This window comes from Heterocephalus glaber, unplaced genomic scaffold (assembly GCF_053883595.1).
Source record: "Heterocephalus glaber isolate CG9 unplaced genomic scaffold, H.glaber_assembly_v1.0 deba00000809, whole genome shotgun sequence".
NCBI classification, from domain to species: domain Eukaryota; kingdom Metazoa; phylum Chordata; class Mammalia; order Rodentia; family Bathyergidae; genus Heterocephalus; species Heterocephalus glaber.
Genome location: NW_028258163.1, coordinates 4,641,040 through 4,654,259, shown reverse-complemented (window position 1 = coordinate 4,654,259; position 13,220 = coordinate 4,641,040). Strand labels below are relative to the sequence as shown.

The following is a 13,220-nucleotide window of genomic DNA, read 5'->3' as shown; positions in this document are numbered from 1 at the left end:
GTCATACCAGTTTACATTCCCACCAACAAGAGAGAAGAGTGCCTTTTTCTCCACAGTCTTACCAGCATTTGTTGTTATTTAATTTCTTAATGATAGTCATTCTTTCCAGAGTGCAATGGTATCTCGATGTAGTTTTAATTTGTATTTCCTTAATAGTGGAGATGTTGAACCTTTTTTCCTGTATTTATTGGCCGTTTGTACTTCTGAGAAGCATCTGTTCATTTCAGTTGCCCGGTCTTTGCTTTGGTCTTTTATTTTGGGGGGTCTAATTTTCTTGAGTTCTTTATATATTCTAGAGAGTAGTCCTATGTCTGAGGAGTAGCTTGTAAAAAATTTTTCCTGTTCTGTAGGTTGTCTCTTCACTCTGTTGGTTATTTCTTTGCTGTACAGAAGCTTGTTAATTTGATATTATCCCACTTGATTCTTTTTTTTTTCAGTACCAGGGATCGAACTCGGGACCTTGCACTTGCGAGGCAGGCGGCAGAACCACTGAATGTCTTCTGAATGTCTTGTATTTTGTCCCAGCAATGAGAAGAGTAACTAAAACAATCCATTTTGATTTTAGTTTAGTACATCATGAGACAAATATCTACACATAGGCATAACCAATTTTCCCAGCACCATTTGTTTTTGGGGTTTTTTGTACCAGGGATTGAACTCCCAGCACCATTTGTTAAAGAGCCTGTCTTTCCTCCAATATATGTGTTTGGCCCTTTTGTCAAAGATCAGGTGGCTGAATGTGTTTGGGGTTGTTTCTGTATCCTCTGCTCTGTTCCACTAATCCACGTCTGTTTTTGTGTCAAAACCATGCCATTCTTATCACTGTAGCTTTGGAATATAACTTGAAGTCAGGTATTATGATGCGTCCTGCTTTGCTTTTGTTGTTCAGGATTGCTTTTACTATTCTGGGTCTCTTCTTGTTCCATATGGATTTTAGGATTTTTGTCTGATTCTGTGAGGATTGCTATTGGTATTTTGAACAGGATTGCATATCAGTTTTGGAAGTATGGCTATTTTGACAATATTCGTTCTGCCTGTCTTTCCATTTTCTGATGTCATCTTTGATTTCCTTTTTCAGAGTACTGTAGTTTTCATTGCATGGAAGTCTTTTGCTTCCTTTGGGGGGCGGGGGGTACTGGGTCTCGAACTCAAAACCTCGCACTTGCGAGGCAGGTGGCTGAACCACTGAGCTAAATCCCCTGCCCTCTTTTGGTTCCTTTTAAGGTTGATTCCTAAGTACTTAATTTTTCTTGAAGCTATTGTGAATGGTATTATTTTCCTAATTTCTTTCTCAGTGCATTCATTATTGATATACACAAATACTGTTGATTTTGTGGGGTGATTTTTTTGTGTGGGGGGGGTGATTTTGTAACTTGTTTTCTTACTGGATTTGTTTATTAGTTCTAGGAGTCTTCTGCTGGAATTGTTTGGGTCTTCTATGTAAAGGATCATGTCATCTGTGAATAAGGATAGTTTGACTGCTTCCTTTCCTATACATATCTTCTATTTCTTTCTTTTGCCTGATTGCTCTGGCTAAAGTTTCGAGTACTATAGTAAACAGGAGTGATGATATTCTTGTCTTATTCCTGATTTTAGAGGAAAAGCTGTCAGTTTTTCCCCATTTAATATGATGTTGGCAGTAGGTTTGTTATAAATGGCTTTCTCAGATTAAGATAAGGTCCTTCAGTACCAGTGGTGGTGAACCTAGGGCATGTGTGCTGCAGCGGGTACCCAGTGCCGTCTGTTGGCTCATGAGCCAAGTCTCCCCAGCAGTCAAACATCGGATGACACTTATTTTTTCTCAACTCAAACCTCAGTATTCGAGTATAATTGCAGTGTTGGCCCTTTGCAATAAATAACTGGGTTTGGGGTTGCAGATTGGACACTCAGTCTCTAAAAGGTTTGCCATCACTGTAATCTATACCTATTTTCTTCAGGGTTTTTATTATGAATGGATGTTGGATCTTGTGACAGGCCTTTTCTACATCTCTTGAGATGATCATGTGATTTTTTTTCCTTGCTTCTGTTAATGTGATGTATTATATTTATTGATTTACATATGTTGAACCATCCTTGCATCCCTGGGACGAAGCCTACTTGGTTATGTTATATGATCTTTTTGATAATTCTGTTTGCTTGTACCTTATTGAGAATTTTCGCATCTGTGTTCATTAAAGAGATTGGCCTGTGGTTTTCATTTTTAGTTGAGTCCTTGTCCGGTTTTGGAGTCGAGGTAATGCTAGCTTCCAGGAATGAGTTTGACAGTATTCCCTCTATTCCCTCCCTTTCAGTTTCTTTGAAGTGTTTGAGAAGTATTGGCATTAGATCTACCCTAAGTTCTTGTAGAGTTCAGAGGTAAATCTGTCAGCTCTGTTGTTTCTCCCTGTAGCTGCTGACCTCTCCAGGGTTATCTTGTGTTAGCAGAAACAGGTCACCCTCCTGGGAGCCAGTTAGCATTCCAGGCTGCTTCATTATTTTCTCTGCATTGGGTTCACTTTCTCCAGTTTCTCTGTAGTTTCTAGTTTTCCTATTGGCTCTTTCTTGATTTCCAGAGATCTACTTCTTTTTTTTTTTTTGGTACCAGGGATCGAACTTGGGTCCTTGCGCTTGCACAGCAGGCGGCGAAACCACTGAGCTAAATCCCCGGCCCCTCTACTTCTTTTTCTCTTTGCCAGATGTTTTGATTCCAGGTTCCAGAGAGGCTGTATTTTGCTGGTAGTCTTTATGCCACAATTTTTAATCTCCTAGTGTTACTTCTTTTTCCGAAATCCTTTCCTAAGTTTTTATTTTGTTTGTTTTTAGTTCTTTTTGTTTTGTTTCGTTTTGTTTTGTTTGTGTTACTGGAGAGTAATCCCAGGGCCTTGTGTATGCCAGGCAAGTGCTCTCTCACTGAGTTACATTCCCAACCCTACCACCCACCCCACACCCACCCCTGCCTTGAGATAGGGTATCACTAAACTGCCCAGGCTGGCCTCAAACTCACAATTCTCCTGTCTCAGCCTCCCAGGTATCTGGGACTACATGTGTGTGCCTCTGTACCCAACTTATTCTGAAATCTTCTGGTTAGCATTTGCATCACCTTTCTTTCTCCATCCTTTCATTTCTAACCTATATGTCTTTATATTTATAGTGGGTTTCTCATACATAGTCATCAGTTGAGTTTTGCTCTTTTTATCCACTGTTTATTATCCCTGCCTTTTAATTGGGTTGATCAGACCACTTATATGTAATGTAGTTACTGAAATGGTTGGGTTTAAATCTACCATGTTGCTTTTTGTTTTCTATTTCTTCCCTCGATTTTTTTTCAATTTTTCTTTTTCATACACTTCTTTACACTGAGTGTTTTTTATTATTCCATTTTATGTCTACTATTAATGTATTGACTATAACTGTTTTGGGTGGATTTTTTTAGGGGCTTTTCAAGGGTTGGTAATACACATCTTTAACTTACTGCATTATACCATTTAGAAATACTGTATTCCTGCATACAGAGCATAAGAACATTACAGCAGAGTCCTTCCATTTCCCTTTCACCTTTTGTGATTGTTGATTTTTCATCATAAGCCCCCTATAATGCATCAATATATTTTTTGTTAATCAATTACATTTTAAGGGGTCTTTCACATGACAGAGGATGTATCCTTTATACTTTATAGCCAGTTACCATTTCTGCCACTGTTTGTTCCTTTGTGAACCAGATTTCACTCTTATGTCCTTTTCTGTCTGCCTGAAGGACTCCCTTTAATATTTCCTGTAGTGCAGCTCTACTGGTAATGAATTCTCTCAGCTCTTCTTGGTCTGAAAAAGGCTTCATTTCACCGTCATATTTGAAAGGTATTTTTGCTAGTTAAAGAATTGAAGATTGATCATTCTTTTCTTCTTTTTACACTTTGAAGATGTTTATTTTCTTCTGATATGATGGTTTCTGTTGAAGAGTCTGCTTTGATCCTCCATAATAATGTTTCTGGGTGTTTTTTCATTTTCTGGCAGCTCTTAAGATTTTCTTTTACCACTGGTTTTCTGCTGTTTAATTATGATCTGCCTTGATGTAGTATTCTTTACATTCCTAATGCTTGGGGCTTCTTAAATTGTAGGTTTATAGTTTTAATCAAATAAGGAAATTTTCAGACATTATTTCTTCAAATATTTTTCTTTCTTCTCCAAGTTTTCCTTCAGGGACTCTAATTGCTATATGTTAATCATTCAACATTGTTCCATAGCTCACAGAGACTCAGGTTTTTGTTTTATTTTATTGTCTCTCTGCTTTATCCTGAATAATTCAGTGACTTTTTCTTTTGCAGTGTCAAATTTCCTCTTAATCCCATTCAGTGCATCTCATTTCAGATACTGCATTTTTTCAGTTGTGCAATTTATATTTGTACTTTTTTTATGTCTTTCATTTTATCTCATCATCGTTCTTACTTTCTCTACATTTTTTTTTTCAGTACTTGGGATTGATCCCAGGGCCTACACACTGAACCACATCCCTATTCATTTTTATTTTGAGATAAAGTCTTGCTAAGTTGCCCAAGCTGGGATCAAATTTGGGATCCTCCTTTCCTTGGCTTCCAAGAGTGCTAGGATTACATGTGTGTGCCAACACACTAGTCCTTCCTTTACATTCTTTAAAATATTTATTGCATCATCTCTGACATTTCTGAGAGTTTCTTTCTGTTGATGTTTTTCCTGGTTATGAGTTATATTTTCCTATCAGTTGGCATGCCCAGTAATTTCTGACTGACTGTTGGACATTAAGAATTTTACATGCATTATGGGGTGTTGAGTTTTCTTGTGTTTCTATAAATACTGCTGGGCTTTGTTCTGGTGTGTAGGTCAGATATTTGGATTCTGTTTGGTGCTTTTCAGGCTTGATTTCAAGCCTTGTTAGTGCAGATCAAGGGCAGGCTTTGGTCTAGCACTAATTTAGCCCACTTCCAGGGCAATACCACTCCACCTGGGCCTTGTGTGTGAGGCCTCTCCACTCTGGTGTGAACAAGCACTCTCAGCACTTTGAGTTTCCGAAATTATTACTTCAGGTCTTTTTCTAAGCCTTGGATGCTCTCCTCTCATCCGTGAAACAGATGGCATAAGTGGGGTCCCCTGTAGACCTTCAGAAATCTTCATTTCTTGGCAAGCAAGTAGCTGTCTTCAGTCTCTTCCCCGCAGTTCCCAGCCATCTTGGTCTAAATTCTAATCCATCTCGTCAGCTCAGCAAGACTCCTGACTCTTCCTTGGGGAATTTCTCCTCCTGGTTAAGTTCCCTTCCCTGCACTGCAGTCTGAAACCTTCAGCCCGGTGTACTGGAGTGCCCTGGGCTCTGATAGGTTCCATTCTCTCTGGAGTAATAGTCCTCCACTGCTTGTTGTCCATGTCTGAAAACCATTGTTTATATGATTGTTTCAGACAGGAGAGCAATTCCCATAGTCAGTTTTTCCAGCACAGAGTATGAAGTCTCCACTATTGGTCTGCTCATTAAGTCTGAGGTGATAATAACCCTAAGTCCCACCAGTAAAGCCTCCCCAGAGCAGTGACTACACCTGTAGGATTACCAAGAGAGGACATCTAGCCTTACTCAATAGTTTCAGGGCCATAATGCACTATGATTATTAGCAGATTTTTAAAACTTCAATCAGAATGTGCTTCTCAAAATTTATACTAACTGGCTCTAGGTCTGCCCCCTAGCATGGTCAAAATAACAAATTCCTTCTCTAAAATAAATTTTAGGGAACAGCTACCATGTCACTTTTTTTTTGTCTTTTTTTTGTACTGAGGATTGAGACCTTCACACCAAAGTATATCCCTAGCTCTTTTTCACTTTTTAATTTGAGACAGGATCTTACTAAGTTTTCCCACCTGGGCTTAAACTTGTTTTTCTCCTCACTCAGCCTCCCAGAATGGTGAGATTACAGAAATGGACCACCATACCTGGCTCCTCTTTTCTAATTTACACATTCCAGTTACTTTCTCGTGTCTTGGTTTTCAAATCTTCAACCATGCTAGTTAACCTTCTTTAGACTCACTTTACTTTGTTAATGTCCACCTGTACATATGACCATGGAATTCTGCAGTGCTATAGTCACGATCTGATTAAATGGGAAGGGTCTCTGATCTCCCACAATCCAGTTACCATACTTCTTCTAATACAACCTATGAATAGACTAGCTTTCAGCAACGAGTGGCTCTTCTGGCTCATACTGAAGTTATCTCAAATGAAACTCATTGGTCTTTCCACAGTTACCACTCTGTTGACTGGCCTTTCCTAACGAGAGCTTTAATCACAGCACTCACTGGGCATGCTGGCACATGCCTTTAATCCCAGCACATGACAGGCTGAGGTCGGAGGATTACCACAATTTTGAGGCCAGTCTGGACTACATAGTGTGTTCAAAGCCAGCCTGAACGACATAGCAAGACCCTGTCTTAAAAAACTAAAAATAAATAAATTCACAGGTTTTCATGTTTATCACTGTTACACATGATCTTGTTCATCTCACCATATCATCCCAGCCAGTCAGGCTCTTTTGAATCTTGCTTTTGCCTCTGTTAATGGTAGGTCAATAGCATCATATTCCTCTTTGAAAAGCCAAACATCATTCATCTATTCAGCGAATGTATTTTAAGCATTTACAAGGTGGGATGGATTGAATTTAGGGCCATGGAGGATACAGAGACATTTAAGCCACAGGCCCTGCTGTCAAGGATCCTAAAAATCTGCCAGGGAACCTAAGATATTCGTGCATGTGTCTGAGCTTAAAAATGCTAAATACCATTAGATCCTACAGAGAGTTCTGGACAGCCTGGGAGGTTACATCAGAGGCAGCAAGGAGGCCTTCAGGGTCGTGGTGGGGTTTATGTGGGGGCCTCGAGGATGGTCAGGACAGAGAGATGTGCTGAAAGGGCCTTGTAACCAAGCAGGGGGTAAGGGAAAAGTCACAGTAGTTCTGTCACTAGGTTGTCTCAAGGAGACAGACAGGCCCGCGGACAGGTGCCTGGTGCTCTCCTGAATAGAAATACTAGGGAGAACTCTTGTAAATGAAACAGAAGGATTGTGATAAAGGAGATTTTCTTCAGCAGGAGAGAATGGTTCTAGCTGGATTGTAGACAGCCCAAGCGCCCAACCAAGGAGTTCAGTTCAGATATTTTTTAGCAGCCAACAGGGAGCCAGTGAATGTTTTGATGTTCCAAGGGGGACATCAGAGATATTTGAGAAAATTTTGCCAGCAAAGATGTGTAGCATGGAATGGAGTAAGGGACAACTGAGACAGGGAAAGCAGAGTGACACGGACCCTACACCAGGCTGCTGGCCGCAGGGCAGAGGTGAAAGGACAGGTGCCGTATAGTGGGATGTCAGGATTTGAGTTTTTAAAGGAGGTGGAGGAGTTGTAGAGAGTGCGGCCTGAGAAACCTTGGTGACCAACCAGAGGATGTTTGAGTGAATGAATCAGGTACAATGGGAGCTGGCTCGTGGCCTTTTTGGAAAGATAAACCTATTATCTAAGGTAAATGAATCTGAGCAGATAAGGGTGTCTCAGCAGCAACCTCAGTGTTTGTGGCCAGGTACTTCTTTGTTGTGGGGGCGCTGCCCTCTGCATGGTCAAGCAGCACCCCAGCCTCTACCCTCTAATAGCCTATTTGAAGATGCCAGGAACACACACACACACGCAGTCGCGACACCCAAATGTCTCTCCAGATATTCCCAGCTATCCCCTGGCAAGCACAGTTGCCCCTGATTAGGAACCACTAGCCTAAACTGTTGGCTTAATACTCTTACTATGTACTCTGAGCACCATTTGTGGCTTCAGAAACCTCCAAATAATGAACTTTTTTCATTCTGTTTAAGGTTAAGTCTTTTGAGAAGGAAAGGCAAACAGAGAAGCGTGTGCTGGAGTCCGATCTTGTGGACCATGTTGTGCAGAAATTGAGGACTAAAGGCAGCGATGAACGGAGTATCAGGTAACCTAGTAAACAGAAGCCAAGAAGCCTGGTTCTAATTACTTGTACAGAACCTGTGTAAATTTATTTTAAAAGTTAATTTGATCCTTCTGGGAAATAAAGACATGTCAGGATTACTTTAAGTGACCATTCTATTGCTTCTCAATAATTCGATCAGAAGCCTACCTATGACTGCTATATAAAACTAGTCTCATGTCTTAATGTTTGTTTTTCAAAACTATATTACAAAATACTTGAGGCTGGCTACTTTATAAAGAAAAGGTTAATTAAGCATACAGTTGGGGAAGCTGAAAATTCATGTTTGGGCAGCTCCATCTACTCATCCTCTGATGAGGCCCCCTTCACTGCATCCCAACATAGCAAGGAAGCAGAAGGGAAAGGGCTTGGACAGAACAAGGTCATGGGTTGCCTCACTTGGTAACAACCAAGCTTTCTTGCCTGAGAGACCAGCATTCATCTCTTCCCAGGCCCTGTCTCCATGGCCTGATTGTTTCCCCACAGGTGTCACCTCCCAAAAGTTGCAGCACTATTTGACATCGTCACACTAGGGACCAAGCTGCTAGCAAAAGAACTTTTGGGGGATGCACTCAAACCATATACAGTATTTTTTAATTATTATTTTTAAAGGTCTGAGAAGCCAAAATCTGTCTGCCATATGTACTCAGTGTGCTGTCAGTGAATTTCAGCAGCATCTTGTCCATGTAATTTGAAAGCTGTAATATGTTTTGGGAAAATATCTCACATATTCATGATGGGAGATAAATTGGTTCAACCATCTGGACATGAATTTAGCAAAGTAAGGTAAAAGTGTTATAACTAAAAAGCCTTTTAAAATTGACTCAGATATTCTTCTTTCAGGGGTTTACAGAAAAATTTTTCCATTGGTATAAACTAAGTCACTAAATTGCCCAGGCTGGCCTTGATCTTGCCACCTTCTGGCCTCAGCCCCCCAGAGTGCTGAGATTATAGGTGTGCGCCACCACATCCAGCTCCAAATTTTTATTGTGGTTACTTCCTTAGTTAAGCTTTCCTTTGTGTTTGCAACCCTCGTATATATGTTCATAATCAGATAATACCTGCAACACTCTAACATTTTTTGGTTTTCATCAGTGATTCTCAACCAGTAGTGATCTTGTCCCCAGGAAACATGTTGCAATATCTGGGGACATTTTTTGGTTGCTATAACTTTGGGGTGTTACTAGTATCTAACAGAGGGCAGGGACATCCTAGAGTGACCAGGACTGATACCGCCAGTGCCAAGATTGAGAAATTCTGGCTTATAAAAAGTAAACCTGGGCTGGGGATTTAGCTCAGTGGTTCCGCCACCTGCCTCAAAAGCGCAAGGTCCTGAGTTCAATCCCTGGTACCAAAAAAATTAAAAAGTAAACCTTCTGGCTTTTTTCCCCTAGGTCCCCTACCCCTTCCCAGGTGCCCTGGGCTTTGATAAATTCAGTCATGCTTTCTGAGGGAATGTAGTGTTCTTGAAATCACCAGGTATTGAACTTCAGACAGCATTTAGAAAACAAAAAATCGCCTGCTAAATAACTGTGATTGCAGGTGAACATTGCTGACACTTAAAAGGCTAAGGTGGAACTTAGTTTTAGCAGAGAGGGGTTCAGTCTGTCTTCCATGTGAATGATTATTTCCCTCCTTTCCCAAGATAGAGTGCTGTTGTGTCACTCAAAGACTATAAATTAATTCATAGCACTTGAAAGAACATCCATTCACAGCTTTTGAAAGAATATCCTTATTTACCAGTGTTCTCCTGAGGGTGGTCACCACGGCTACTGCCATCATGAAGGTGGGGCTGCTGGTGCCAGAGCTTCCAGGTATTATGAGGAGAGGAAGGAACACCCATTAAAATTCGCTGGAATGAGTTGTGTGGGGGCCAGGACTTCAGGCCCAGCTGAATAAATCAGAATGTTTTCTTTATGCATTTGTTAACTTGAAATGATATCCTTCACATTTTTTTGAACTTGCTTTTGGCCAAAAGCATAACTAAATACAGTTTTTGTTGTTGTTTTTCTTTTTCCTCCCACTAATAACCAGAAGAATGTGTTTTATATTCAGTAGAAAAAGTGGCTCACTGTATGTGTAGCTTACTGTATCTGTGTTGCTTTTGCCTTATTGACTATTTCCTAATTATTTTTTGTTTGCTTGTTTTTAGAGAAGCTTCCGATAATCTTGCAGTGCAGAATCTGAAGGGGTCATTTTCTAATGCTTCAGGTATAATTACTAATTATAATCTGCACCTAATAATGCTTGTGTTTGCTTGAAGCAATTACAGCTTTGGCTAATTTCTTGTGACTTCAAAATATCTTTTTAAACATGCATACAATAAATTTACCACCTGTAATTAATTCACCCAATGCTTTGAAGTCCACATCCTAGAAAATGATAAACAACTAGGGTTTAGGTGACTTCTGATCCTGGTATAGCTCTGTCTTAAGGTCTACTTTACAAGTAGTTTAATATTCCTTCAACTCTTTTTATTGTATCCATGAAATATAGATAATTTTCCTGAAAAACTTCCCCATACAGAGGACTAAATTATTTTGAAATTCTTTGAAGACACTATGTATTTTTTTTATTCACATGAGACAGTTAGCACCTTCATCAGCCCTACTGAAAAAGAAGCGTTCTCGCTGAGCCCATGAGAAGTCATATTTAGCTTTTAACAAACTTAAGTCTTTCATTTCTGTGACCACTAACTTTGTGTATTACCATTTAGAGGCTACTAAGTTTGCTTTCCTGAGGTTCGTGAGGTTTGGAGGCTCATGTTGCCTCACTATGCTGCCCCCACTAGAGGGAGGCACCAAGTTGCTGGGTGCTGGGGTTCTCCCCCTCAAGTACAGCTGGCTGCACAGCCAGACAGAAACAAGGTGCAGACTTGAGCTAACCCTAGGAGCATGACAGGTTTTCTGCTAATAAACCACCATTCTCTGTGGTATGGTCTAGAAATGGGGCCCAGAGCAAGCCATAAATCTTGAAACTCTCTTTGCCCAGGTTTGTTTGAAATCCATGGAGCAACAGTTGTTCCCATCGTGAGTGTGATAGCTCCGGAGAAGCTGTCGGCCAGCACAAGGCGGCGGTACGAAATTCAGGTACACTGGGTCAGAGTATCCTGTCTGATGTGAGCTACAAAGAAGGAATGTGGTAACAGGAAGGAAGAGACATGGAATTTCTCCCCTAACTTTTTATCAGCACAAAGCATCACTCAGATGCCAGAATTCAGCAGCCCCCTCCGTAGCTATTGTCACAATGACCACATCTAAACAGAACCTTTCCTCTGGGGCAGTTGGGGTTGGTTTATTTTTGTTCTAAATAACAAAGCACTGGAGGTCAATCACAAGATGTGAAGCAGTGTCTCATTGCATACAAGTTTTCTGGTGTCTGTGGGATGCCTGATGCTGCGTGGCCAGCCGTGTAAGTTTGGCACAGACACCTCCAGTCCTCAAAGAGCTTCTAATCTTGGAACCATCCACAATATTTAATTTGAGAACAGAAGAAAACGAGTAATAGGATGCCATGCTGACTGTACTGAACTGAGTGTTAGTGTGCTGTGAACGTTTGGGAAAGAGATGTTTGGGAAAAGGCTGCCATTCATTATTCAGAAATGCAATTGGATTGAAATACAAAGATCAAGTTCCTCGTTTTTGTCAGCTCTCCCAGCTGTTTCTCAAGATTTTTGTCTCCCTGCTGCCATCACCACCTACCACATTTCAGCTTCATGTTCTCACTGCTGTCACCTTCCTCTTTTTCCAAAGTCAGCTTATCCTAAAATCTCCCTCCTACTTATTAGGTAATCACTTCAAAATTTAAAAGGACTGGGGCTTTAGCTCGGTGGTAAATACTTACTAGCATACACAAGACCCTGGGTTCAATCCCTAGCCGCCACCGCCCCTCCCCCCCTGCATTAGCAAGAACTAAGCGACACTGGGCATGGTGGCCCCAGCCTGTCATCCCAGCACTTTGGGAAGCTGAGGCAAGAGGATCACAAATTCAAACCCAGCCTGGGCAACTCAGCAAGAACTTGTCTCAAAATAAAAAAAGACTGAGGATGCAGCTCAGAGTGAAGGCCTTGGATTCAATTCCCAGTGCTGAAAAGGAGGAAGAAAAAAAAGAACCCTAACCAAGAAGAGGAATTACTAAACAAATTATCATGGCAGGTTATAAAATCTTATCTCCCCTGAGATCATAGTGGCTTGGGAATCCTTTCTAGCCCTTGGTTTGCCACACTGATTGTTTTCTGAAACAGGAAATAAGATGGCTTGGTTCAGCATGCTCTGAATTCCATTTTCTTCTTATTAGGTACAAACCCGACTTCAGACTACCCTTGCCAATTTACATCAGAAAAGCAGTGAGATTGAAATTTTGGCTGTAAGTTGCAACATTTCAAAGTTGGCTTCTCTCATTGTTTAATATCCCCTCGAAGTTCAGGGCGCCTCTGCTCAGGGTCAGCAGTATCTGGATGCAGACCTTGTTACTGCTGTGACTCACATGCAATCTAAACCTGTAAAGCACTGGGGAGAAATGGATGGAACTGGAGTCTGTCACATTAAGCGAAATAAGCCAGACTCAGAAAGACAAGAATTGCACATTTTCCCTAATGTGAAATCTTACAAAAGATATGAAAGTAGAGAAGACTATTGTTAGACAAGAGAATCGGGGCAAGTGAATGTAAGGAAAGGTAACGGGGATGCGGGCAATCAAAATATTTTCTATGTATATGAAAATACCACACTGAAACCCAGTATTTTATAAAATTAATAGGCACTAATTAAAAACATTAAAAAAAAAAAAGAAGGGAGAAAACTGAAGGGTTGTATTTGTTTCTTCTCTTGCTTCCTCTGAAAGATGGAGGAGGGAAGGGAATGAAAACAAAAATCATTTTTCTGTATGTTTCAGGCTTACACTAAGTACATGTAGCCAGCAGTGTCCGACCTCTGGGTGTGGTGTGGAGGGATCTGAGTAGTTTCCACAGCTTGTTAGCTCACCAAGGGTGAGCTCTTCTCACTGCACACTTTATTATCTGCTTTATAGCACAGTAGTTTTACACCGCCAGCCCCAAAGTGACACTGTAGTCCCAAGTCATTATGTGCCACTTATGAGTTCTGATAGATGTTGTCCGTTTCTGTGTATTAACAGGTGGATCTACCCAAGGAAACAATCCTACAGTTTTTATCATTAGAGGTAAGTAGTATGAACTATTCTACGCTGTGTGTGGCCTTTGCTGTTAATCTGCCAAAAGGAAATTGAAAATGGTA

At 40.8% G+C, this 13,220-nt stretch overlaps 1 protein-coding gene across 7 annotated transcripts in view; it reads left to right on the top strand.

The window, feature by feature from the left end:
• The window catches only part of Eif2ak4 (eukaryotic translation initiation factor 2 alpha kinase 4), a 109,234-nt gene that overhangs the window by 94,244 nt on the left and 1,770 nt on the right, over window positions 1-13,220 (top strand). For 6 of the 7 annotated variants that reach the window (XM_013078443.3, XM_004861532.4, XM_004861533.3 and 3 more), the window contains 5 exons: window positions 7,841-7,953; window positions 10,121-10,179; window positions 10,960-11,057; window positions 12,265-12,333; window positions 13,102-13,146. In XM_013078443.3, coding sequence (XP_012933897.1) covers window positions 7,841-7,953; window positions 10,121-10,179; window positions 10,960-11,057; window positions 12,265-12,333; window positions 13,102-13,146 — 384 coding nt within the window. Of the gene's footprint in view, window positions 1-7,840; window positions 7,954-10,120; window positions 10,180-10,959; window positions 11,058-12,264; window positions 12,334-13,101; window positions 13,147-13,220 lie in introns of those variants that run through there. The other variant, XR_015449795.1, reaches the window with a different exon arrangement.